The sequence below is a fragment of the Gadus morhua genome, chromosome 8, assembly GCF_902167405.1.
Source record: "Gadus morhua chromosome 8, gadMor3.0, whole genome shotgun sequence".
NCBI lineage: Eukaryota > Metazoa > Chordata > Actinopteri > Gadiformes > Gadidae > Gadus > Gadus morhua.
This window is the reverse complement of record NC_044055.1, coordinates 16304591-16325384: the sequence shown is the minus strand read 5'-3', so window position 1 is coordinate 16325384 and position 20794 is coordinate 16304591. Positions and strand designations below refer to the sequence as shown.

At 45.4% G+C, this 20794-nt stretch overlaps 3 protein-coding genes across 11 annotated transcripts; 1 reads left to right on the top strand and 2 right to left on the bottom strand.

Annotated features, from left to right (window-relative positions):
• Positions 1-94: 94 nt before the first annotated feature.
• LOC115549411 (armadillo repeat-containing protein 1) lies at positions 95-5144 on the bottom strand. Of its 7 annotated transcripts, none has more exons than XM_030364564.1 (8): positions 4890-5144; positions 4191-4405; positions 3989-4080; positions 3183-3372; positions 2943-3059; positions 2745-2831; positions 1916-1990; positions 95-1692 (listed from the first exon to the last, which is right to left on the bottom strand). In XM_030364564.1, the coding sequence occupies exons 1-8, from the start codon at positions 4990-4992 to the stop codon at positions 1501-1503; spliced, it is 1071 nt and encodes a 356-aa protein (XP_030220424.1). In that variant the 5' UTR covers positions 4993-5144; the 3' UTR covers positions 95-1500. The 7 variants fall into 7 exon arrangements, with proteins under 7 accessions (XP_030220424.1, XP_030220422.1, XP_030220425.1 ...); XM_030364562.1 differs by having other exon boundaries at positions 2750-2831; positions 4890-5143; XM_030364565.1 differs by having other exon boundaries at positions 2745-2813; positions 4890-5143.
• Positions 5145-5574: 430 nt separating this feature from the next.
• On the bottom strand, positions 5575-17400 carry LOC115549409 (high affinity cAMP-specific 3',5'-cyclic phosphodiesterase 7A). 2 transcript variants are annotated; one of them, XM_030364559.1, is made up of 14 exons: positions 17309-17400; positions 16577-17167; positions 13819-13879; positions 13384-13473; positions 12280-12431; positions 12020-12083; positions 10368-10463; positions 9810-9910; positions 9411-9542; positions 9121-9212; positions 8764-8908; positions 8374-8470; positions 8206-8286; positions 5575-8025 (listed from the first exon to the last, which is right to left on the bottom strand). In XM_030364559.1, exons 2-14 carry the CDS (start codon positions 16712-16714, stop codon positions 7880-7882), a joined length of 1395 nt encoding a protein of 464 aa, XP_030220419.1. In that variant the 5' UTR covers positions 16715-17167; positions 17309-17400; the 3' UTR covers positions 5575-7879. The 2 variants fall into 2 exon arrangements, with proteins under 2 accessions (XP_030220419.1, XP_030220418.1); XM_030364558.1 differs by having other exon boundaries at positions 16577-17346.
• Positions 17401-18212: 812 nt separating this feature from the next.
• On the top strand, positions 18213-20700 carry LOC115549412 (dnaJ homolog subfamily C member 5). Of its 2 annotated transcripts, none has more exons than XM_030364571.1 (5): positions 18213-18471; positions 18565-18688; positions 19120-19333; positions 19554-19725; positions 19828-20700. In XM_030364571.1, exons 1-5 carry the CDS (start codon positions 18360-18362, stop codon positions 19929-19931), a joined length of 726 nt encoding a protein of 241 aa, XP_030220431.1. In that variant the 5' UTR covers positions 18213-18359; the 3' UTR covers positions 19932-20700. The 2 variants fall into 2 exon arrangements, with proteins under 2 accessions (XP_030220431.1, XP_030220430.1); XM_030364570.1 differs by having other exon boundaries at positions 18562-18688.
• The last annotated feature ends 94 nt before the right edge of the window (positions 20701-20794 follow it).

The following is a 20794-nucleotide window of genomic DNA, read 5'->3' as shown; positions in this document are numbered from 1 at the left end:
ACATGCATCCCGTTATATTTGCCTTGCCTTGCCTTGCATTGTCAATATTTGCAGAATACTGTTATCTGTGATCAACACAAAAACCATTACAGCGTCACTGCACTGAGTTGGCACATCTCTTTATATATAATTGCACAATAAGGAGACATACCAGAGAGCTTTCGAAAACAGTCAGATTCCTAAGGCATAGGGAGTCTGTTTGAGTCTTTTCTGGTTTTAGTGATAACAAATATTGATCTGTGTATGAATGATTGACTTCCTATTCCCCAGGGCTTTAGGGTGTATGAGAGGTTTCAAGACACACAAAAAATGTACCATATCAAGTGAGACAGTTACCATAGTTGTTGACCATTCACAACGAGGCTACATTTATTCAGCATTCACATTAGTTAACGCAATAATAAGCATTAACTAAACGTTACTTATTGGTGTGAAAATCATTGATGGGGTTAACCATAACCCAATACCTCCTATGGTAATGCTATTTAATAATGCTTATTACTGAATTAAATAATCAATAGTTGACCAAAGTTTCATGAAACCTTATTGTAAAGTGTTACACAATCTTCCATATGATCATCAGTTCATCTTCTGACACCCTTTCGTCCCCCAGCAATTGAACCATTAAACTTGATAGACTATCTAATTTCATAATGGGACGTTGGTTTTATCTCATGCATGGTTGGAGTTGAGCCGGATCCTCAACCCACTAACGGCAAATAACCATGTGACCTTATGCAATGAGACTTTATGACTGGGTGCTTTACTGTTCATTCACCTGCTAGGGTACAGGCTGTCCTGGACCGTATCAACATGATCCTTCAAGTCATTCAGTGTGCCACTAAGTACTTGGTGTAATACAACCCGTTCTGACGGCCAGTACTTCCTCCCTCAGGGTCTTAGAGATTGTTTGCCAGTTAGTATTTATGTACTACAGCTTATACACGGCATGTCCAAGGTGATGCACTGCCACCCGATAATGCACGCGCCCACGGCAGATCAAACCCATCAAGGGGGACATGTTTGTCACTCAGAATCCAAACACAGCAACCAGGTCCAAATACCACTTAACAAAAGGCACAGCAGAGAGCTCCAGCCAGCGTTATGTAGCACTGGAAACCCAACTATATCTCTTGGTCAACATATTTATCCATGACACCTTACGTTTTTGAAGCCTCATTCTGAGAAGTGAAATTTCCACATGCATCTCCAAAAAGGTTTGGTCTTAAGAAAAGTAATGACAAGGACAATACAGTTTGGTGTGTAACAGAATACTGCTCCAATCTAGGGGGTCTGCTCCTTACAGAGATCCACACTGTTTTTCTGGAACGGCAGCCAGACAAAAACAGGCTGCAATTCATACTGTACATGAGGGATCTTGTCTGTGTGCATGACCAGCAGCATGGAATAATACGGGTGGTAACAAGTCTCCGTGGTAACAGTCAGGCTGGTCCGTCCAGTCTCAGGTTCTGGACCTGGGGCTGGCGAGGCCCCACTGGGTCACCAGTAGAAGGAACGAGACAGGAAGTTGGCAGCGGTGCCTAGCCAGGTAGCGCCATCCTGCCCGTTGCCCACCCGGGTCACTGCCTTGTCGGGCTCCTCGGCCTGGGCCTCCTCCTCGGGCAGATAGTCCGGCAGGTCTACGTTCTGCTCCACCTGTAGAGAGCCGTCCTCCGTGAAGGGGATCAAAATCTGAGCAAAATTTAACAAAGGGCGTAGTTGAGGGAATGCTTCAAGTCGAACATTGAGTTTAATTTCAACAATTAACAACTATAGGACTGTTTTACTTGCAGAAAATGATTAAGAGTCTAGTTGCTGAACAACCTTTTTATTTCCGAAAGCACTGGGGTCGATGTAGGACATGCACATGTTCAAGAGTGGCACAACTGTGGGAGACACCAGTTGCAGAACTAACCTCTTGGCCATTCTCTCCCTTCACCACCTGCTGGGCTGTCAGAACTTCGGTAGAGGCAATGGCCGACGCCAGCGCCTAGAGGACAAACCGCACAGATCATTTTTTTTCTAGATTAGAGTGGTATACTTTTACTCCTACTACTGTATACCAGCATTGTTCAACAAATTATATTGTACTGCTCCACTTGCTTCTTCGCCATGCTCACTGTATACAAGAACTTATCAAAGCCATCACACGAATCAGTCATGCAATATCACAGGACATTACTCACCCACTCCCCCGCTACTTTTCAGCTGAAGCCTAATCCATCCCATTGCTCAACAAAGCCATACCCCACAGATAATGTATGCAACAATGTATGTTACATACCATGTTACAGAACTATAGCTTAAAGGTTGGGTATGGGATTTGCGAAATGATAGCAGATTTTGAAAATACACAACTCAAATGGTCCTACCCGCTGACTCTGACTCCAACCATTCCAAGTACATCGACACGCAATCATGCACGAGCGAACACAGATGCGCGAGAGCGAGTCATTAGCTAGTTAGCTAGCTCTAGTAGCTACCGCTGGATAACAACAAACAGAAGCTTGCTCTGGGTCACGAGGGTTTGAGTACGTGCACGAAGGGGTCACGCGGGGAGCTGGGGAGGGGGAGTGCAGTACGACCGTTTGATTGACGTACTTACGTTTTTCGAGCCCTGTCCGTTCCAAAGATGATTGACTTGTTTAATTTTCATGTCAGTACTTCTAACTCAGTGGCTGTAAGTGGGTTATGATAAGGATTAAGTAATTTTGCAAAAATGGCCAAAAAAGAGAATTCCATACCCAACCTTTAGGCTTCTGTGGGGTAAGATTTGGAAGTCGCCTCTTGTGTGTGTCATTCTGTGAACATGGCTGCAAAATAAATTTCCCCTAGTGGGACAAAGAAATTGAAAAATGCGCTGCCTTCTAATAGGGTATCAAATGATGCATATCCGAATTAGGGATGGGCTGCATGAGATGACCTGAAAGGAAGAGCCTCACCTCCGCCTTGAGGTCGGAGCGGATTCGAACGATGCACCTCTTGACAGCCATCTGAAAGGTGAAACTTATAACCCCGCGGATCTTCAGCAGGGCCTCTTCGCACAGAGTCCTGCGACTCTGTTGAGAGCATGAGGAGAGGATGCTGTGAGAGGGACACTTATGAAAACAAACACACCAACCTCCTTTATGTTTGCATGCTTTGTGGACATGCGTTGTTGTTTTGACTGTGGGCCCACTTACAGAGTCATCCAGCCCGTCTATATGCAATACCACTGTCTTGGCCCGCTTGTTGGTGGAGCCCAGAAAGAACTGGGCTTTCCTCCTACCAGACGGAGCTCCTTCAGCCCGGTCGGACTCTGGCCCGCTGGATGCCTGGAGCAGCTCGTATACCTCCGAGGCCAGAAGCTTCGTCTCCCCCGGGGTGGTGGATCTGTGACACAACACAACACATGGGATGAGTGCTCAGGTATTCTTGCAGTGACACATGGCACTGACCAGCTGAATACATGATGGGTAGACACGCTAACCGGGTTGGTACAGTCCACTGGGTAGGTTGATAAAGCCATTGTGGTGGGAATTTGCACCACGCCAATTGTTCTGTACAAACTGTTTAAGAATATAGAGTCATCAAAAATAAAGAGTGATCCAAACAATAATCTGAGGCCTCAGATTCTCTCCCTCTCTCCCTCTCTCTCCAATGCATTGGCAAAAGCAAAGCCTTCTTATACAGTGGCAGAGAGGTCTCATGAATGCTGAGAACAGCTCTTCTTCCCAAAAAAACTATAGCATTGGTTAACCAGATGGTAGTAAACAATAGACGACTTCCCCATTACGTCATAAAGGGGAAGACGTAGCGATGCCTCATCAGTTGGAGCTGACCAGACCAAGGGGGTCAGGGAAAGGCACACCCAACAAATGGCAGTGAGAGAAACAGAATTTGAAAATATAATTTTCCCATTACAGCCATTGTACATTTGGATGCGCCCACATGTGATATCACCAGCGGGGGTTTATTTTGACATGGATTGTAATTCTCAAACCCTTACTTCTGTATGACGTTCTGGAGGCTCAGCATCATGCCCAGCTCACCCTCCATCTTCTCTCTGTTGGCACGACATTCTGCCAAGTACCTCAGCGCCTGGTGGTGACAATGGAGCCAGCAACAGAGGCTGAAAGTTGCACCCAATCATAACAACAGAGGCTGAAAGTGGCCTGTATGAACACACATCACTATGAAGTCACACTCACAAGCAGGGCAGAGTAAACGACTTGCGGGTTGGGATGGTCCAAGAACAGGATGAGTCCGGGCAAGCAGCCTTGGTCCTGGACGATTGCTCTCCGGTTCATGGGGTCTGCAGCCAGATCCCGCAGCTGGTTCACGACCAGCAGAGCCTCGGCTTCCCCGCTCATGGCTGCTGCTGCCTCTAAATATAAAACCACCTGGACACCACAGAAGAACACGACTGGGATAAATTCACCAAATTCAGAACAGAAACACACACACACACACACACACACACACACACACACACACACGCACACACACACACACGCACACACACACACGCGCACACACACACACGCGCACACACACACACGCGCACACACACACACACACACACACACACACACACACACACACAATAAGAAAATGTATTTCATTTGAAAAGCCAATGAAGCCCATATTCCTGTATACTTGCATCTGTTTGAAATAAGCCTAACTGAGCTTTTTTATTCCTTATATGCCACGGGTTTAGTTGATATGCATTTGATTGGCTGGAGGACATTCATTCTCAGACTTGACGTGCTGGTGGGTAGACTGCGCCTATATGCGTTTAAACTCATACGCTCATTTGGAGCTATAAAACGGACACGCTAACGCCACTGGCAAATGCCAATAACCACAGTGTAGTATTAACATCGGCTGACAGCAACGTTGGCACTTACCACGAGCGTTTCGGGAGCGGCGACCACAAGGCGAGTGAGGATGGCTAGTTGGGTTATTCAATGAACTGTCACCAAGGATCACATGACAGCACAACGATAACATAACATGATACAATAAAAATTATTCTGTATCATAATCAAACGCATAGACCGCGAATAGACTGACACGTAAAGCTACATAATGAAAGGGTATGCGACTTGATTGTTGTTGGCTATGCTTCCTGGTCGGAGAAGAAAAAAAGTGTCAGCTGTTAAAATGCGCGTCTGTGATTGGATGTTGAGTGTTCAGCTGACCTCGCCGGCCATCCGTTCAGAATGTTGTAGGATTTAAAGAGCCAACGCCCTAGGAAAAGTTGATGGGCTTTCCGTCTTTTTTCATTGAGTCTGATAATATGGCTCAGCTCACCGATAAGAGCCGGCTCTTCATATACCGTAGTTGATCCTAGCTGAGCTATTCGAGACAACTCGTTCCCCGGCAACGACCCGTCACTACACATCCATAAGAAAATATACCTGATTTTTCGTCACTATATCAACCATTCTGAATACTCCGAGTGTATAGCTTTGAAGATAAATTAATATGTGGTTAAAGATCACTAATACATATACTAACATTTAGCATAAACCTTTGCATTGTGTTGAAATGGCTTGGATCACAGTGTAGTTCAGTATTATTTATGTCGCAAAAGAGTCAATTCATTTTATTATTGAAAATTTAATAACTGGCAAATATAGCAAAATATCAATATTTGGCAAGATTTTCACAAAATAGTTTGTCATGGAAGTTCCTTCACACAGGTGACTTGCATCAAAAAGTCTTGGCATTTTCAGAAAATACAAATTTCACTTTACTATGAAAAGCACCTGCGTCCTTCTACAACTTTGTGTTGTCTAAAGAAAACAAAGAAAAACCAACATGAAAGATGTCAAAAAGCCGAACGGTACACATGTGAATGATTTACTAAGACAAAAATCTGTTTGGTCACTTAAGAAATTAGTGCATAGTTTAACATCCACCTATCCATTCCCCAACTGCCTTTTAAACAAAAAACAAAGCATAACTTTTATGACAAAAAATGAAAAAAAGTCTGTTTGTGGTCTGGCTTCTTAAAAATTGTCAGAAATTGTGTATTGACTATCTACAGTTATGGCTGGTGCATTTGGGTTTCCCATCTGAAGTATGGGGAATTGTCAGCAACAGCATAGTTTAATGGAAGTTTCCACTTGGCAACCTAATCATGCTTGCAAGAACGGACTGACCTCCATGTTTTTACCCATCGTCATTAACTAATTCCCCTTCAATAGAACAGTACCGGTGAAAGCAGCCAGTACAGCAAATTGTGTTCCACAACTCCACTGAAGGAAGATTTGAGTTCAAGACATCTTGATGAACGAACAATAGTCCCACCTAAGCAAAATGACTAACTTCTTAAAAGAAAAACTGAATGTAATGCAACAAGTGTTTCTTCCAAGAAATGACGGTTAAATACAAACATTTAGAAGCTAAAAACGTAACACTCTAATGTGACAGATACAGATTTAAAGAGTTGGATTTTTCACATGATGGTATATCACATGACGTATATTACCATTATTTGGTAAATATTGTTATTTTTTCACCCCCCCCCAAACATGACAGACGTGCCCTTGAAAAAGGAAAACACAATTAAAAGAATAGTAATTCAAACTCAACAGTCATGTCCATTTTCACAGTGGAACGATCAACCAAAAACCCTTAAAAAAATACAAATAAAGAGGAAATCGTCTCGATCGAATGGCGTTTCTCGTCTACCTTAGCAAAAGAGCAAACATTTTATGCAAGTGGTAATTCATTCGACTGAGTGTGCACCGTTTTGCCCCAGAACCAATAGCGAGTTAAGCCATTGGTTAAATTAAGTTAAATTAGCATGTAACAAAATGTCTGCCCGCCCTTGGCCCCATTCCAAACATCCAACGCGGGTCTCCGGAACAATCTTCATGTTCAATGTTTCTTCTTCGTCATTGGCTACATATTTGGGGTTTCCAATATTAAATTATAGCGCTACATAAAATAAATCTGTCTGAGCAATTTTCCCCCCATTTCTGAACTCTTCAGGATAATGTGGGAACTTGTCTTAAATCCTCAAAGTCCACGAAATGACCCAATAAATCCTGTGAAAGCTCCGGTTAGCGAAAGGAAACATTTTGATACCAGAGCTTGAATCACACAACAATAAATAATATGTCAGCAGAAACATCACAATATAGTAATACATCTATGCATTACTGTGGTACGTAGTAATCCATGGATTACCTTAAGTTTGAATACATTGTCGTAGTACTTTGGTAAGGTAGTAAATGATCGATGTAACTGTACTCCGGGAATACGTCCCAATGTAATAAATACGATTAAATGAAATAACAAAGTAGTCATTGGTTAGTTGGTGGCGTCGAAAAGGAAGCAGGATAAAGGCAGATAGAGAGCGAGAGAGATACAGCGAGACAGAGAATAAGAAGAAAGAATAAAAGTGTAAGAAGACGAAGGAGAGCGAGAGAAGGGAGAGACGCATTTCCACAGGCTTTCCTTTCCTGAGGTAAAAGCTTTGCAAGTGGTCTAGGAAGGTTCCTAGGTCTCTAGGAGGTGGTCCGGGTTACTATATCTGTAGGGAGGAGGTCTAGGAAGGATCCTAGGTCTCTAGGAGGTGGTCTAGGTTACTATATCTGTAGGGAGTGGTCTAGGGAGGCTGGTAGGTCTCTACGGTGGAGGTGGTATGGGTTCCTATATCTCTAGGGAGTGGTCTAGAGAGGTCTCTAGGGAAGTGGTCTAGAGAGGATCCTAGAAGGGGGTCTAGGCTCCAGGAGGTACTCTAGGTACCCATGTCGCTAGCAGGGGGTTTAGGGAGGTCTCTAGGGAATTGGTCACGGAGGTAGTCCAGGAAGGTGCCCATGTCTCTCAGAGGTGGTCTACGTTCCTTTGTCTTGGGAGGGGGTCTAAGAAGGCTGGTAGGACCCTAGGGGGGGGTCTCGGGGTGCTGGCTCGGGTCCGTCCAGCGGTCCAGGTTGGTCTGCAGGTGGGCCAGCATGCGATGGGACAGGCTGGTGCAGGAGAAGCGACACCACTCCCTGAACAGAGGCTCCACCACGTGGCGGATAAAACCTGATGGAGGACAGCACTGAAGCTCAGGGAGTGGAGGCGGTGAGCTGGTGTGTTTATGTAGAAATAGAATGTGCGAGTTTAAGGTGTGCGAGTTTAAGGTGTGCGAGTTTAAGGTGTGCGAGTTTAAGGTTTGTTTGTTTGTTTGTTTGTGTGTTTGTGTGTTTGTGTGTGTGTGCATACCAGCTTGAATGTGTGCCGTACTGTCGGAGAGTCGATCACAGAGGGGGCTGACTGCCATTCCGTGTTTTTTCTCCACGTCGCCTAGGAAACCATTCACAAATACTGCTTCAGACCCAACACACGCCTACTTCAAAACACACACCAATATCCCATCACATTCACACCTACCTTGGTGGAAGAACTCGGCTGTGACTCTGGAGCTCCACTGGGAGCTGAGTCTCCAGACTCGACACGGGTTACAGATGTCTGCACACTTCATGGTAATCTGACACACACACACACACACACACACACACACACACACACACACACACACACACACACACACACACACACACACACACACACACACACACACACACACACACACACACACACACACACACACACAGTGTTCAGGGATGTCCACTAACAGTGTGTGAGGAGGAGGGGACGGGGAAGACCGAATTAGAGCGAGCGAGCGAGCGAACGAGACAAAGAGAGTGCAAGAGAGAGAGATAGAGAGAGATAGAGACAGAGCTAGAGCCAGAATGAGTGGCTGAGGAGTGACAGATATACCTGCAGGACCAGGTGACGGTGGCTTGGGTCAGCCATGCTCAGGTCTTCTCGGTCAAGGTGCTCCCTGAAGCGGGCCAGGTAGCGGTTCTGCTGGCTGATGTCTGTGGCCAGGATCAGAGAGCCCAGTCGCTCCTCCAAGTTGAGCCTGCATCGACAATGGAATCAAAAATACAAATCTACCCTATAGGACTACCAAATCCATCTAGCAGAACTACAAGTTCACCCACTAGAACAACAAAATATTCTAGAAGGACTACAACATAGATTAGGCCAAACTACAAAAATCAACCTGAATCACCTACAATAACGGTCTGGAAGAACTACTATACCCATGGTATTAGCATGAGTGTGACTGACCGGTCAGTGATGGGCAGGTGGTCCAGGAGCCCAGACTCCCTCAGCAGGCTCACAGCACACCTCCAGTGGTGGCTCTCCAGAACAGAGGAGTTCTGCAACATCAAGCCCAAACACACATCTTCATCACACTATTAATTTCCCAGTGCGTGTGTGCGTCTCAGAGTGTTCATGCTTGCGTACGTGCGTGCGAGACTCTTGTTTCTGTATGCCTGTCCTTGTTTGTGTGTATGCATGTGTGTGCGCACGCAAGCGTGTGCGAGTGCGTGTGCCTCTCTCCACAGGTTCCCTACCTTGTACAGTGCAGCCAGGTGGTGTCCGGTCCGGACCAGGAAGCCCTGGTTGACCCCGGGGTGATCCAGGTCGTGGGTGACCGCCGCAACTAACGCCAGCAGCATATCACAGGAGCTCAGCGTTGTGGCAAGCTGCAAAACAAGGATACACAATGTATTACACCTTACATCATATTCACAACCCTATCGTTTCTCTCCTGAGTGTGCGGTGGGTGGTCCCACCGTGAACAAACTGAAACTGAAACTGTCCTTCGGGTCCTCAGATGATAACATCTGCACTAGTCGGTCGGTCAGGCATAAACTTGTCCAAGTGTCCCCTTTAGTCATACTGGGTGCTTGGCCGCGTTTGAAGTGACCCGCTAGGACCCAGTGCCGCGGCCGGGTCCAGGGTGGGCTCACCTTGGGCTGCCTCAGGAAGCAGTACATGGCCTGCGTGACGTCCGTCGCGTGGAGAGAGTTGTGGTAGGGATTCCGCTGGTGGTAGTCTGCCTGCACCATGACTACATTACAACAACAACAGCGAATTACAGAAGAAACGCTCATCCGGTGGCGTGTGCGGGCAGACTGGGAGAGCACTAGTTGTTGGGTTTTCCTCATTTGTCATGGTAGGCTCGACAAGTTTACACAGGAGCCTGTTCTAAATTAGCACCCTGTTGTAGTTGAAATGACAGAGTAGACGAGTGGGGTGTGTGCCAAATGCAAGCTTAAACTTTGTGTACTGGAAGTATTATTAGACTTTTAATTGGTTTAAACACAGTGTCCATGAGAGGGATGTCCCACATGTACAGCTGTGCCGCCAACCATCGCATAATCTCAGTTTAATTCCAGATTATACTCACACTTTTTACATTAAAGATGTAAATAGAAGCGAAACTAAATTCAAGGGAATTGCACGGACACATCTACATCGGCCACTGGGCTCCCCTGCAGGGGGCAGCACTAAGACGACCTAGGTACCTAGGAAACTACGCAGTTTGATGGGGTCCAGACGAAAGAGCCGGGTCAGTCCCAGCTGGAGGAAGAGGTGAAAGGTCAATGTCACCAGGCCGTTTCCTGTAAAAGAGAAGCTCATTAGCATAGACCACTACCACGGATAGGTCCTTCAAGAGAAGCATTACGTGACGGAAAACGAATAAACACTTGAAATACAGGTGAAACTCAAAATAATAGAATATCGTGCAAAAGTTCAAGATTTCTGTAATTCAACTTAAAGGTGAAACTGATATATTATATAGATTCATTACATACAAAGTGAGATATTTTCAAGACTAGATTTGTTATAATTTTGATGACAATTTGAATTTGTGAAAAGGTTCAATATTGTAGGATCAAAGTGTCACATTCTAATCAGCTTCTTATCCAAAACACAAGGAGGGAAAGCCTCACAAGGCAATCGAAAATAAGATGGATTTTCTCAAAGTGCTGTATCAAAGCCCATCAATAGAAATGTAGGTGGAAGGAGGAAGAAGGTGCACAACCAGCAGGGATGACCGCAGCCTGGAGAAGATTGTCAGGAAAAAGGCCATTCAAAAGTGTGGGAGAGCTTCACAAGGAGTGGACTGAGGCTGGAGTTACTACATCAAGAGCCGCCACACACAGACGGACCCTGGACATGGGCTTCCAATGTCATATTCCTCTTGTCAACAAACAACATCAGAAGCGTCTTACCTGGGCTAAAGAAAGAAATAACTGGTCGGTTGCTCAGTAGTCCAATGTCCTCTTTTCTGATGAGAGCAAATTTTGCCTCTCATTTGGAAACCAAGGTCCCAGAGTCTGGTGGAGGAATGGAGAGGCACACAATCCAAGATGCTTGAAGTCAAGTGTGAACGCAGCCGTCTACCAGGACATTTTAGAGCACTTCATGCTTCCTTCGGCATACAAGCTTTATGGAGATGCTGATTTCATTTTCCAGCAGGACTTGGCCCTATACCCACACTGCCAAAACCTGGTTCAATGACCATGGGATTCACTGTTCTTGATTGACAGGCCAACTTGAATCTATGGGGCTTTGCCAAGAGAAGATGAGACTGAACAATGCAGAAGAGCTGAAGGCCGCTATTGAAGCATCCTGGTCTTCCATAGGACCTCAGCAGGGCCACAGGCTGGTAGCATCCATGCCACGCCGAATTGAGGTAGTAATTCACGCAAAAGGGGCCCAAACCAAGTACTCAGTACATATGCATGATACGAGTACTTACCATACAATACGATACCATACTTTTCAAAGGGCCAACAACGCTGAATTTAAACTCCTTTATTGATTTCATGTAATATCCTAATTTGGGGTTTTCATAAGCCATATTCATCAAAATTATAATGAATAAAAGGCTTGAAATATCTCACTTTCCATGTAATGAGTCTATATAATATATTAGTTTCACCTTTTAAGTTGAATAACTGAAATAAAAGAAACTTTTGCACGATATTCATATATTTTCGAGTTTCACCCGTATACATCAGTCAAAGCCTCTAAAGTTAATTAGGGAAAACGCTTAATCTACTCTTGTTCATTTCGTAACAGGGTTTTTGTAGGCTGATGCAATCACACAGAGCCACCAGCAGGTGGGGCCAACAGACAGACAGATTAAGAGCTCAATGGTGACGCTTACCATTTGTAGCTCTGTCAAACATGAAGATGTCGAAGTCCCAGCTGTCCACCTTGTCAAGCATGCACTGAAAGAACGCAGCGGGAGTGAAGCATGAGCAGCCTTGGTAAAACTGCACTGACCAAACACACACACACACACACACACACACACACACACACACACACACACACACACACACACACACACACACACACACACACACACACACACACACACACACACACACACACACACACACACACACACACACACACACACACCTTGACCTGGCAGTTGTACACCTGGTCGAGGAGGTGCTGCGGGCCCGAGGGCCGCTGGCGGAGGTGGCGGCTCTTGAGACCCCTCTGGAAGCTGAGCCGTCTGCGGTGGCTCTTGAGGCCCCTGGCCCCTGGCCGTACGGGACCCTGGTGACCTGGGCATACAACACCGACACGTGAGGCTGGGGCTACCAGGCTGCTAGCAATCAGCTAACCCTACCGTATTCTTTACCATTTTACACATTACCATTAACTATTATAATTCAGCAGATACTTTTCCCTAATAGGAAACCGACAGTGAATACAGGTACTGAGAAGCCGGTATGGGTTATCAAACTTTCTCTAATATGCATCCATAAATTGGGGACATTTTGAATGGCCTGTTCTAAAAACCCTTTAAGGCCCGGACACACAAAACCAACGTCCCACCTCGCCTGTGCCTTGGCCAAAAGATGCACTTTAACACAACGCAAAGACTACAGCTTACGAGGGTTAGGGTTAGGGTTATGAGATGAAGTGGAAGAATGAGATGATCATTTTGTGTAAGTAATTTGTAGTAATTTGCTGCTTTGCCCACTTCCATTTCTCTTTTCGTGCATCGATTCACTTAAGGTGAACAGCCAATCCAAGTGCCCACGGTATGCGACACACCGCAGATACTGAACGACAGCCCGACATTGTCCGTTGGTCAGCCAGGTGCGGCAGGGGCTTCAGTCCAAGTCACCGCACCATTTAAAAGTAGAACTAGAATTAAGTTTGATACCTGGCAACCGCATATTAATGCTGAATGCAACAGACAGAATACACACAGGGAGGTTATAATTCATGTTTGAGTGCATTGGACTTGAAGACAGAAGGGGTTATTTGTTTGTGTTAATAACAGTTGTGCTTGTTAGCTGCTAGCTATCGCATTAAGTTCTGTAGCTAGGCTGTTATTTAGGCTATGTCTGTCCAGTGGTTACGTTTTATATGGCCGAGTAGACCATGTCAATATTATGTGAAATAAATAATTTCAAGCATTAATCAAGGACCACTCCCATCCTTGGCCAACCAGCAAATAAACGAAAACCACAATACCATTGGGGTAACCATCACATGTCTACTCACAGTGAAACCTCTGATAGTCGACCTTGACGTGGGAGTGAGGGGCCCCACGCACTGGTTCCGACGGCCCCGGGCCCCGTTGTTTCACATCACCTGGAAGGGGGAGAGTGGGATGGGTGAGAAAGGAGAGGATAACGAGAGTGGCTATGTACTTTGTAAAAAATTATTACCTTTCATAGTACTTTATTTCACTTTATTCATGTTCATGTTTATCTTCAATGCCAATAAAGTGGTTTTCAACGTAATAATTTACCATATCAGTGTAAGTGTGCAGATGAGTGTGTTGTTGGACAATTGTGGTCAAATGAAGATAGCCCTTTCCTTTATGGGCTAGCCACTGTAAAAAAATCTTAACACAGGAAGGAACAAAACCAGGTGCTTGTGTGTGTTTTCCTCTGCGCCTGCGGCGGAGGTGAGAGGGGGTGGAGCGGCACTTACCGAGCAGGTGGAGGTAGAGAACCGCCTGATCAGCGCTGTTGTAGGACACCCCTCCTCTCCTCTGAAACAAACAGCAGGTCATTACTGCTAAACCAACTGTCTTCGACCACGGCCTGAGAAACACAACAGCCCTAGGTCCCATCGGTTGTTTAACGTAGTCGCCCGAGCAAACACTATAATGTGATGCAACTAGATGCACGTGAGCTCCAAGCAGGTAAGGGTTAGGCTATCTTGCTCAAGGAAGCTTCAATGTAGACTGAGGACATTTGGGTTTGAGTGTCTGTGTGTGCAGGGATTTGTTTAGAAAAGAGAGAACACAATTTGAAGTGTGTCAGACAGACATGGCTGCAACCCCTGCTGTGGTGGCCAACCCAAGGGGCCACAGCCAACAGCTCCCCCGGTGGCAAGCTAGAGGTATTGTCATGACAGACACACTACTGCAATACTTACTGTAATGCAGTACTGCTTACTGTATTACTCTACTGCTGCATCAAAAGCAGGAAACAAGGCAATAAAAAAAATGAACAGTTAAACAGAAAAAACAAACCGTTTTATTACAAGACCAGTTTAATAACTGGTCTACACAGCCAGTTTACAAAAAATAATGAAATAAAAAAGAAAACCTTTCAATTACGCAACAAGCAGTGTGAATCAACTGTTAAAATAAATGTGATTTTAATGACAGACCGACCGGTTTCATCAAACACGGGGCGCTTCAGGACAAGAGGACAGCAGGACTAACAGTCGTGATGGTGCTATCATGGAATACCGCTGCAGGCTGACCCACATCCCCCCCACTGGGTGGTCGCACACGGGGCCTCCACATGCTCTGTGTATGTCTGTCTTGTCAGTCTGTGTGTGTGTCCTCAACAACACAAACAATCCATCTCCAGTTATTAAACCCATGTCTGCATCATCAGATAAATCAAAATGTATTTGAGGAGGAGAGAGGGACGGACGGTGAGGTACAGCACAGAACGCAGTAAGCGCTCTCTCGCTCTCCTTTACTGCAGTGGTGGTCCGTAATGTGATCTGTGGGCGTACAGTATGTAGTTCTGTAAACCGTTCGATGATAGTGCTGGGAAGTCTATGCGATGTTCGGTCCACTCCGAAGTTGTGGCCATTTAATTTGTGCGGAGCAGTGGTGGTATTGAGGGGTAAACATCCTTGCACAGGTTTCTAAGGATTTACTGTGTTTGCAGCAATTCTGTGTTACATCAGTTAGCAGCCCAATCATCATTGGTTCAGTCAACACCAGGGCAAGGCGTGTTGGGCACCTGATCATCCCTTGTGTTCCCTGAACCATGGCAGTTTGATTGAAAGGTTTGTGACAGGACAGACAGAAAGTGTTTGGCTAGCAACTGGCTGGATGATACATTTTGGTGTATCAGTGTTTGGATGCTAGTGTTTGGGATTTGACTGTCAAATGCCCCCCAAAGCATGACTTATTCCTGTACATTTTATCATAAATGGGCAACCAAGTGACGACGACAATAGAAGGATGCTTTTCTAGCATTTCACAAAAAAAACGGATTAAAGGATTCAGACAGTTTTCCGGGACGCCAGGTTAATATTGAAGTTTTTTATGCCAAGATGTGTTCCACTCACCCACTCTCATGGTCTACTCCCGTACCATAATTTGGCAGTTGGTGAGCCATCTGGAATAGAAAGTGCCTAGCCAGGGCAGCTCTTATGCGCTTACTTGTGTTTGACAAAACAAAGACATCTATGGGTGCTGCTCATCACTTGTTTGGATAGAATGGATGCCCAATTTTGAAACACTTGTACAGCTCGAGAAAGGACGAGTTGCAATCAAATCATGGCTTATTTACATCTCATCTCATAGAACTTGTCAACAATCAATGTGGGGTCTTAGTCAACCATCGAGATCCAAGATCGGGCCCATCTAGCTTCCACAGTACACTATTGACCAAACTCAGGCAGAGCCTCCCCACTCATTCAAATACCATGCAAAACATGTTTTCATGCAAATGAGTGGCTCTTCTGGTTTATCTGAACAGCCACGAGGTGGTTGACGATTAGCGTATTGTTTTTCTAGTTTTAGTTCCCCAACAGAGTTCCTTCCTCTTAACAGGGACTTTCAAAGCTTTTCATCTGCCAGATCCTAGTACTAAGGGTTTTGGGAAGATCAAGACACACTCTCAAGGGTGTCCACTAGAATGTGTGTGGTCCAGATAGACATTTATCTGGTGCTTGAGTCCATGGTTCTGCAAAAATGATCTTACTCTTTCAGTCAGTGACATATGTGGTGAACTTCATAAAGGGAACCGGATGTGTTGTACTTATAAACGTGTAATAAAGCGCTTTACTGTGATAAAGGGTCGAACTCACTAGCAAGACCGAGAGTGAACACACACCCAATGGAAGTAGCCCAGATATTACAGCGATGTTGCCAGAGGTCCTTATATGTTAAACGAGGCACTTCTCCGTGTATACAGCGAGTGTGCTTTGTGTATACAGTATACACAGTACGACCCCCGGGGACGAACACCGGAAGTCGGTCCTCGTTACAACAACAATTTGCATGTGTGAAGGCAGAGTTCACAGTCGTAATATGAACATATCATAGTAGGAACCTAAAACCAAAACATTCACAATTTCGTTGTCGCCTCATCATCATCTACGAAAGTCTTGATTATTAGAGGTGTGTGTGTGTGTGTGTGTGTGTGTGTGTGTGTGTGTGTGTGTGTGTGTGTGTGTGTGTGTGTGTGTGTGTGTGTGTGTGTGTGTCACTCACCTTGCAAAGCTGCCTCGGAGAAGGACCTCCGAACAGAGCAGAACTGGTGCCGAGGCTGATGGCTCCTCTGCGCCTCAGCACATGCTGGGGAACCGGCCTGTCTAGAGGCAACACCGGCAGCTGGGAACATACTTCCATTGAACAGTCAACGCCGGGTTAAAATCCGATCGAGATGTAACCGATGCACCATGAACTCAGGCAGAAGTTTTCGCAGAGAAAGCGCAGGATTTCGAGTTCGTTCAAGGCGATATTGACACGGATATTTCTTCGATCATTTTGTGTTTCCCACGGGCCATAGCTTTTACATATTTGGTCCAAAATGTGTGGCAATTATCTTTTAAGATTTCGATAGCATCACAGAGGGAACTCGACCAATTGCTTCCTCATATTGCAGAAAGCCGTCAAACATATAGGCCTGACGTTACCTCTGCTCCAGAAACAGTCGTGACTTTACTAATCACAATGAAATACGGTTGCAATACAATTCAAAATATTCCTAAACGGTTCGGATTTTGGAATCGTAGAAGCCAAAGATAAGAGCATGGACCCAGTCCGTTGACATCTCATCGCTCGGATGAACAGTGGCAAAGCCTGGAACAGAAAAACGTAGCAGTTGTAACATGATTTTCCATTGCGCTTGAACGCACGGTATTAGTTGAACCATTCACCGAAGAAAACAAGGTCGAACTACGATCATAGCGTTCATAACTCAGTCCCTTCCTTATCTCTCACCGACTGTTAGCTGTCTTCCCCAAACATTTCAACGATGGCGCGATGACGGACCTCTCGCTCCTTCAAACTCCAATCATTTTAGACCGAACCGTAAAAGGTTTCCTATGATTGGTTAATCAAGGGTTGTGCATTTAAAACGCCTACATCTATTGGACGAGGGCTTCACCGAGCATCTTCTCCAATGCGTTTTCATGTTTTTTTATTTCCAATATTCATAAATTAGCCTGTAATTAAACCAAACTCAATACGGTTTTCACAGATTTCGGCCCCAATGCTGGAAACAGATAAAAAATAATTATTACAATAACAATAATAAAGTGAACCAATTGCTTCACGTGTCGGAGCTGGAGCTTTCAACCCTGTTGGCTGAATAGGATTAGGGTTATTATCAGTAAGGGCATGATACACTTTCTTAGAGAGACACATTTTGATGCCAATATTCTAAAACCGATTACATATTCTCATATTAAACGAGCACTTAGCCTGTAACTTGCTCGCTCGAGTCTCCTCTAGGAAGAATGTGTCGAAGTCAGACATGTGAATTTGGTGACATCCTCAGGTCGTCAGTTGAAACAGCTTTTTTTAATACCGTTTTAGAGACCCATACTTGCGCCGCTTTCCTAATGATGTGGATGGTTTAACTCGTTCCATCTTAAAGATAAGTTAGAATACCTTCTGCTTGCCTCTGGTTCTTTTGGCTAGTGTAAAATATTAGGAATTTGTAAATATTAAAAATTAAGTACCTTGCAATAACTTTTGGCATAAATACTGTATCTTTGACTGGTATTACGACTTAACTATGTCGATTTTATGTATCCAATTGTATCATAAATATAAAAAATATATACAGCCTACATGTCCTTGATTGACAGGTCATGGGCGGGGCGGGGACTCAGCCCCCATCTCCAACTCGCCCCGCTCCACAGGTTGCTATGGGAATCGCCTGCCCGACCAGCTCGTCTGAAACCCGATCAAGCCTTGCCGATACGAGGCGACCCGCGTGCCCATTGGTTGCCGAGGATACCTGAAGCAGCCTGCCGATGAATCTTTGATGCTGGACAGAGCTTCTCCATTACTCATTACTTCGACTGACCCGTCTGTCTGGACCCACCGAAGGACCAACAAACACTTCTTGGCCCGGAAACGTTCAGGAGCAGCGGCAGGTATGTACCATATTTTTCCATAAAGAGTTGAGTTTGTTATTTATGGTATGTATTGATACTCCCCCCCCCCCACCCTCCTGTGACCTCAAGCAGCAGGTAATGGTGTCAGGATGTCCGAGAGCCGGCAGCGAACACTGTCCACCTCCGGGGAGTCCCTGTACTTCGTCCTTGGTCTGGAGAAGAGCTGTAGCCATGAAGAAATCAAGAAGTCTTACAGGTAGGCCTGTTTAAACCGAGGGTTGAGAGAAGGACTGTCTGCCGGTGTCCCTCTAACACTACAACATCAGGGGTTATTGTATGAACTGTGTCTGGTGCTAACACCCACAGACATCATGCAAGTACTGTGGTACGGCAGAGGGAGCGAGAAGTAACATAGAGACTGACGGAATGATGGAGGGATGAGAAGAGAGAGAGAGGCAGAATGGTGGAGGGAGAAAACGGGACTGAAGTCCAAGTACATTTGATTTGTTTAGTCCTTAATCACTGCTAGGTCTCAAATGGCTTCAAAGGAGACCTTTGGCGACCCAACCCTAAGCCATATAAAGGGCAAAGAAAAGGAACCCTGGAACCCTGTTTGGTATCACAAAGAAGCACACACACACAGACACACACACACACACACACACACAGTGTTGTTTGGATCTTCAGGAAGCTAGCCCTGCGGTACCACCCGGACAAGAACCCGGACAACCCAGAGGCGGCAGATAAGTTCAAGGAGCTGAACGGAGCCCACTCAGTGCTGTCGGACCTCACCAAGAGGAACATTTACGACAGCTATGGCTCCCTGGGCCTCTACGTCGCCCAGCAATTTGGGGAGGAGAACGTCAACACCTACTTCATGCTCTCCACCTGGTGGGCCAAGGTGTGTGTGCAGCTCCCAGTGTTGATCAGTAGAGCAGTATTTCTTGAACTCCGGGTCGGGAGGTACCTAAAATGGGTCGCGATCCAGAGTTGTGTCCAGCCTGATAATGCACACGCTCTGAGCACATGAGAGTGATTAGTGAACTCTTAGTGTTCTGTGTGTATGGGGGTTGACACAATGAAATTGCGTTTTTTGGGTCCTGACTCCTCTGTCTCTCCAGGGTCTGTTTGCTGTGTGTGGGGTGCTGACCGGCTTCTACTGCTGCTGCTGTCTGTGCTGCTGCTGTAACTGCTGCTGTGGCAGACTGAAGCCCACGCCGCCCGGGGAGGGGGCGGAGTCAGACGCATACGTCTCCCCAGACGACCTGGAGGAGGAGGTTGGCCATGACAACGGTGAGGGGCGGGGTTTGTGGGAACCAGGAAATGGGTTTTCAGAGGGCCGCTTCACCAGGAAGTATTTCCTTCTGTGGTAAACCATACTTCCTGTGGTTGTAGAAGGCGGAGATGCTCCGGTGGTGCAGCAGCCCAGCAGCGGAGCCAGCGAGAAGACTCAGCTGATTGGCGATGGAAACCGCAGGTATGCGGACACCTACACCTGAGGACCCGCCCCGACCCCATGGGAGATTAACCTCTGACCTCTACTCTCAGGCTACCAACAATTTCAACTCCTTTTCCTACAAACAGACTCTCATGATGTATGTGGTGTTTGACTTGTTTTGGGAAACTTCTAGAGAGCAACACAATTGGGACATACAACTCGATTTTGTGTGTGCAGAACCAGGGCGGGAAAATTTTGATTGGAGAGGGTGTTACGTTAGGGGTTAGAGTGGGCTTTGCGTTTATTTTTTATTATAAATAATTGAAATCCAATTTTGACCAATAGCAATGGCTGCAGTTATGAGAATGATATTTCCGGACAAAAGCCCTTGGTCATAGTAAGTTAAAGTCTTTATTCCATAGACCCGTGAAACAACCGGATGTTTAACACAAAGAACTGTAAATGTATTCAGTTGTTGTGATGGATGTGATGGAAAAATAAGTATGTTGGTCACATGATTAAATAGTCACAACAAAACCAATCATCAATCTATGAATATAAACTTATCACATGCATTATCTTTTGATGGAGAGAATGTCTTTGTTCTAAATGATGTAAGCTTACTAAATTCATCTTCAGTTACTTTCAGATACATATAACATTTGTGATTTGGTTGCATGTTCGGACGTGTGTTTTATTTTAATATGCGTTTTAATGAATGTATCTTATTTTTTTGTATTGCATAAACATAACATTATCTTGCACCATTCCGTCAACTGCAAAATGTCAAGATATAGACATATATTATAAATAAAGGATTATTAAAAAATTAATGATGTGTCAATAAACTGACGCTACTTTTATTCCAACATGATAGGCCTGCTGCCTAGCTTGCCTGGACCGAGGACACAAACGTGCGCACGC

What these genes read in the sequence shown, in the direction of transcription:
- LOC115549412 (XM_030364570.1), top strand. Translation starts at nt 18,360, where the DNA reads ATGCTGGACAGAGCTTCTCCATTACTCATTACTTCGACTGACCCGTCT. An exon ending in ACGTTCAGGAGCAGCGGCAG is followed by an intron (nt 18,472 to 18,561) that starts GTATGTACCATA and finishes TGTGACCTCAAG; the next exon opens with CAGCAGGTAATGGTGTCAGG. An exon ending in GAAATCAAGAAGTCTTACAG is followed by an intron (nt 18,689 to 19,119) that starts GTAGGCCTGTTT and finishes TTGGATCTTCAG; the next exon opens with GAAGCTAGCCCTGCGGTACC.
- LOC115549411 (XM_030364562.1), bottom strand. Translation starts at nt 4,992, where the DNA reads ATGTTATCGTTGTGCTGTCATGTGATCCTTGGTGACAGTTCATTGAAT. An exon ending in CCGCTCCCGAAACGCTCGTG is followed by an intron (nt 4,406 to 4,889) that starts GTAAGTGCCAAC and finishes AATTTATCCCAG; the next exon opens with TCGTGTTCTTCTGTGGTGTC. An exon ending in TAGACGGGCTGGATGACTCT is followed by an intron (nt 3,060 to 3,182) that starts GTAAGTGGGCCC and finishes TGCTCTCAACAG; the next exon opens with AGTCGCAGGACTCTGTGCGA.
- LOC115549409 (XM_030364559.1), bottom strand. Translation starts at nt 16,714, where the DNA reads ATGGAAGTATGTTCCCAGCTGCCGGTGTTGCCTCTAGACAGGCCGGTT. An exon ending in TCTCTACCTCCACCTGCTCG is followed by an intron (nt 13,474 to 13,818) that starts GTAAGTGCCGCT and finishes TCCCCCTTCCAG; the next exon opens with GTGATGTGAAACAACGGGGC. An exon ending in CGACTATCAGAGGTTTCACT is followed by an intron (nt 12,432 to 13,383) that starts GTGAGTAGACAT and finishes TTGTATGCCCAG; the next exon opens with GTCACCAGGGTCCCGTACGG.